The following is a 4,499-nucleotide window of genomic DNA, read 5'->3' as shown; positions in this document are numbered from 1 at the left end:
TGGGACTGAAGCATTGTCATTCCTGTTGAGCTGGTTGGAAATTTAGAAATGGAACCTTCACCTGGTATCATCTGAATAACAATAACAATGTGAATTTTTAAAAGATTTCTAGTTCTTTCTTGTACACATTAAAACTTTTTTTTTTTTTTGAGACAGAGCCTCAAGCTGTCCCCCTGGGTAGAGTGCCATGGCATCACAGCTCACAGCAACCTCCAACTCCTGGGCTCAAGTGAGTCTCCTGCCTCATCCTCCCAAGTAGCTGGGACTACAGACGCCTGGCTATTTTTTGGTTGCAGCCGTCATTGTTTGGCGGGCCTGGGCTGGATTCGAACCCGCCACCTTAGGTGCATGTGGCTGGTGCCTTAGCCGCTTGAGCCACAGGCAACGAGCCGTACACATTAAAACTTTAGAGTTACCATTTTTTATTTATTTTTATGTATGTTTATTTTTTTAGGTACAGTCTTTATCACCTTCAGTAGAGTGAGTGCTGTGGCATGAGCTCACAGCAGCCTCCAGTTCCTGGGCTTAGGTGATTCTCTTGCTTCAGCCTCTTGAGTAGCTGGGACTACAGACACCTGTCACAACACCTGGCCTTTTTTGCTGCAATTTGGCAAGAGCCAGGTTCAAACTCACCAACCTTGATATATGGGGATGGTGCCCTACCCACTGAACCATAGGCACCGCCCTAAAGTTACCACTTATCTCACCATGACATTGTTATATAGAAAACATACATGGATTATAACGTATGATGTAAATAAGGCACAAAATTCTACATGCTGGTATTGGTGGTCTTTTATTTCCACTGTGTTAACCAAAAATGTACAATCTGTCTCTGGTTTTGTGGTTGCCATTTCATCCCCTGTCTTCAGTGTTAGGTAACACATGAGGGAATATAGCTCTTCTGTAGTTGTTAGGTAATTGCACTCACTTATATGAGTGAGCAAGAGTTCTCTCCACTAATTAAAAGTGAAATTCAGTCTCCTCATGACTTCTTGACAAATATGTTTGTTTTTCAGGGAGTGTTGACATTCGAGGACGTGTCTATAGAATTCTCTATGGATGAGTGGGCCTGCCTGGACCCTGCTCAGCAGCATTTGTATCGGGAAGTCATGTTAGAGACCTACAGAAACCTGCTCTTTCTGGGTGAGGATAACTTAAATATACAGTTCAGGGCTCTACTAACCAATTTGCATTCTGTCTCTGTAGAAGGCTTTTTTATGGAGACAGAGTCTCAAGCTGTCACCTTGGGTAAAGTGCTGTGGCATCACAGCTCACAGCAACCTCAAACTCTTAGGCTTAAGTGAATCTCTTGCCTCAGCCTTCTAAGTAGCTGGGACTACAGGAACCCACCACAATGCTCCTCTATTTATTTATTTATGTATTTGGTTGTAATTGTCATCATTGTTGTTTGGCAGGCCCAGGTGGGATTCGAACCCACCAGCTCCTGTGTATGTGGCTGGCGCCCCAGCCACTTGAGCTACAGGCACTGAGCCTGTAGAAGGTTTTTACTTACTCAGTTTCTTTTTTTTTTTTTGAGACAGAGCCTCAAGCTGTCCCCCTGGGTAGAGTGCCGTGGCATTACAGCTCACAGCAACCTCCAACTCCTGGGCTCAAGCGAGTCTCTTGCCTCCGCCTCCCAAGTAGCTGGGACCACAGGTGCCCGCCACAAGGCCCAGCTATTTTTTTGGTTGCAGCTGTCGTTGTTTGGCGGGTCCGGGCTGGGGATTCGAACCCGCCACCTTAGGTGTACGTGGCTGGCGCCTTAGCCGGTTGAGCTATAGGCGCCAAGCCCTTACTCAGTTTCTTATGTGACTGCATGAGTGTCAGGTTCTTGTTTCTAGGGAAAACTTGAGGCTATCTTGGTATAGAAAAGAAAATGTTGGAGTTGTTTTATTTTAGCATTAATCTTAACCCTTTTTTGAGGTGATTTATATCCTTCACTAGATTAATGGAAATTTCAGAAATTTCATGGCCTAGATTATTACTCATATTTTTGACTGATTTCTAGTACCAAATTTTATGTTAGTTTTTGGTAGTGAAGGAGTTAGGAATTTTCCAACTTTAATACTTTTTAAAGATTCTGAGGTTTCCTCAAGGAACATCTATGTGGGGTTATTATTTCAGGATTTTCTAAAATGTTCTTTTCTCTCTTTCAGCAAGGTACTACATTGCCAATTGAAGAATCTCAATTTTTTTTCTAATAAAACAGGACTTGCTGTCTCTAAGCCAGACCTCATCACCTGTCTGGAGCAAAGCAAAGAACCCTGGAAGGTGAAGACACAGCAGACACTACTCAAGCCCCCAGGTAGGTTGGAGTGAGTGAAGCAGGTAACACTGGTCAGAGGTCCAAGTTCTGGGGGGAAACCACACAATACAGGGTGATTAGGGAAGCTCAGCTTAATCAGAAATGATTTCTGAGAAGCCTGGGTTTCTTTCTCTTGTTCTTACATCAAGGCATCTGTCTTCTTGTTTTTATTATTTTTTAATTTTTATTTTCTTATTGATACAGAGTCTCACTCTCTTGCCTCACACTAGAGTGCCATGACATCAGCCTAGCTCAGAGCAACCTTAAACTACTGGTGTCAAGTGATTTTTCTATCTCAGCCCCCCAAATAGCCAGGAATGCAGGTTTCTCCACATTGCCTGGCTAATGTTCTTTTTATTTTTTTGGTACAGAGGGAGTTCTCAGACTTACTCAGGCTAGTCTCAAACTTGGGAGCTGAAGCAATCCTCCCTCCTTGGCTCACAGAGTGCTAGGCATGTAGTTGTGAGCCACTATTCCATATAACCACTATATAGTTGTGGGCCTGTTCTTGGTTTTAATTTCTAGAAGGACTTTACTATTCACGGATATTCCTTCTAGGTTACAGTCAGAATGAAAGAACTTTCTATGGCTTACATGTGAGTGCAGGATGTGACTGTGAGGACATGAAATATGTGTATATTATTTAGTATACCTGTGAATTTTTTAAAATATTCTTTAGACTGGCTATGGTGGCTCACACCTCTAATCCTAGCTGTCTGGGACTCAAGGTGGGACTATCGCTTTAGCTCAGGAGTGTGAAACCAACCGAAACAAGAGTGAGACCCTATCTCTGCTAAAAATAGAAAATTATCCAGGCATAAGAGTAGTTGCATGTTGTCCTACCTACTGGGGGCTGGTGGGGATGAGGCTGGAGAATTGCTTGAACCCAGGAGTTTGAGGTTGCTGTGAGTTAGGCTGATTTTATGACACTGTAGCCTAAAAAACAGAATGAGACTGTGTCTGAGCACAGGCTTTTTTTTTTTTTTCTATTTTTTGTTTTTTTGAGACAGTCTCAAGCTATCTCCCTAGGTAGAGTGCTGTGGCGTTACAGCCACCTCAAAGACTTGGGCTTAAGCAATTCTCTTGCCTCAGCCTCCCGAGTAGCTGGGACTACAGGTGCCCATGACAACACCTGACTATTTTGTTTGTTGCAGTTGTCATTGTTGTTTTAGCTGGCCCAGGCTGTGTTCAAACTTGCCAGCCTCAGCGTCTATGGCCAGTGCCCTACCCACTGAGCTACAGGTACCACCAAAGTTTCTTTTTCTTTAGCATCATATCCAAAATATGGGAGTGAGGTGGTGATATTATTATTTGATTCAGAAATCCCAGGAACACTGCAAATAGTTAAGTTTTATGATTTATACTTTTTTATGCTATGAAGGTTTCAAATAAGATTCTGAAGAATTTAGTCATTTTATCAGAACTCTAAGAATCTCCCCAAATAGAAGAAAATCTAATGTTCTTTAGCCTCAAAATTCTGTTTTTATATGGACTTTGATAAATAATTTAATTTATATATGTAGTAATTTGCCAACCGTGTTTTTTTTGTTTTTTTTTTGAGACAGAGTCACAAGCTGTCACCCTTGGTAGAGTGCCATGGCTCTCAGCAGCCTCCACCTTGGGCTCAAGTGATGGACGTTCCTTAGTTTTTCTATTTTTAGTAGAGATGGAGTTTCGCTTTTGCTGAGGCTGGTCTCAAAATTGTCAGTTCAAGCAATCTACCCACCTTGGCCTCCCACAGTGCTACAATTATAGGCCTCAGTCACATCGCCTGGCTTATGTTAACCTTAATATATTTAAAAAGGATCTTCCTACAATTCATTTTTTTGGGTTTTCTTTTTGAGACAAAGTCATGTGTCATGGCATTATAGCTCCCAATCTTAAACACTTGGGCTCAAGGGGTCCCCTTGGCTCAGCCTCCTGAGTAGCTGAGAACAGTTGCCCTCCACTACATTTGGCTAGTTTTGCAATTTTTAGTAGAGTTGATGTCTCCCTCTTGCTCAGGCTGGTCTTGAACTCCTGAGCTCAAGCATTGTATTTGCCTTGGCCTCTCCGAGGGTTAGGATTAGAGGTATTTTCCCCACATCCAGCAGCTACGTTTCTTAACTATATTGTGTCATTTGGTAGTTTAGATTATTCCTGAGGATACATTAGTGTCTCTGTTGTTACAATATAATTCTCACGGCTCGGC

General features: G+C 42.5%; 1 protein-coding gene across 1 annotated transcript in view; it reads left to right on the top strand.

The window, feature by feature from the left end:
* The first annotated feature begins 209 nt into the window (after positions 1–209).
* The window catches only part of LOC111722691 (zinc finger protein 682-like), a 14,853-nt gene continuing 10,563 nt past the window's right edge, over positions 210–4,499 (top strand). Inside the window, exons 1-3 of the mRNA XM_023509049.1 lie at positions 210–229; positions 1,020–1,146; positions 2,213–2,308. Coding sequence (XP_023364817.1) covers positions 1,059–1,146; positions 2,213–2,308 — 184 coding nt within the window. The 5' untranslated portion in view covers positions 210–229; positions 1,020–1,058. The remainder of the gene's footprint in view (positions 230–1,019; positions 1,147–2,212; positions 2,309–4,499) is intronic.

Source organism: Otolemur garnettii, unplaced genomic scaffold (genome assembly GCF_000181295.1).
Source record: "Otolemur garnettii isolate 467f Iridium unplaced genomic scaffold, OtoGar3 scaffold00320, whole genome shotgun sequence".
Lineage (NCBI taxonomy): Eukaryota > Metazoa > Chordata > Mammalia > Primates > Galagidae > Otolemur > Otolemur garnettii.
The sequence above is the reverse complement of the archived record's forward strand: the minus strand, read 5'-3'. Positions and strand labels throughout refer to the sequence as shown.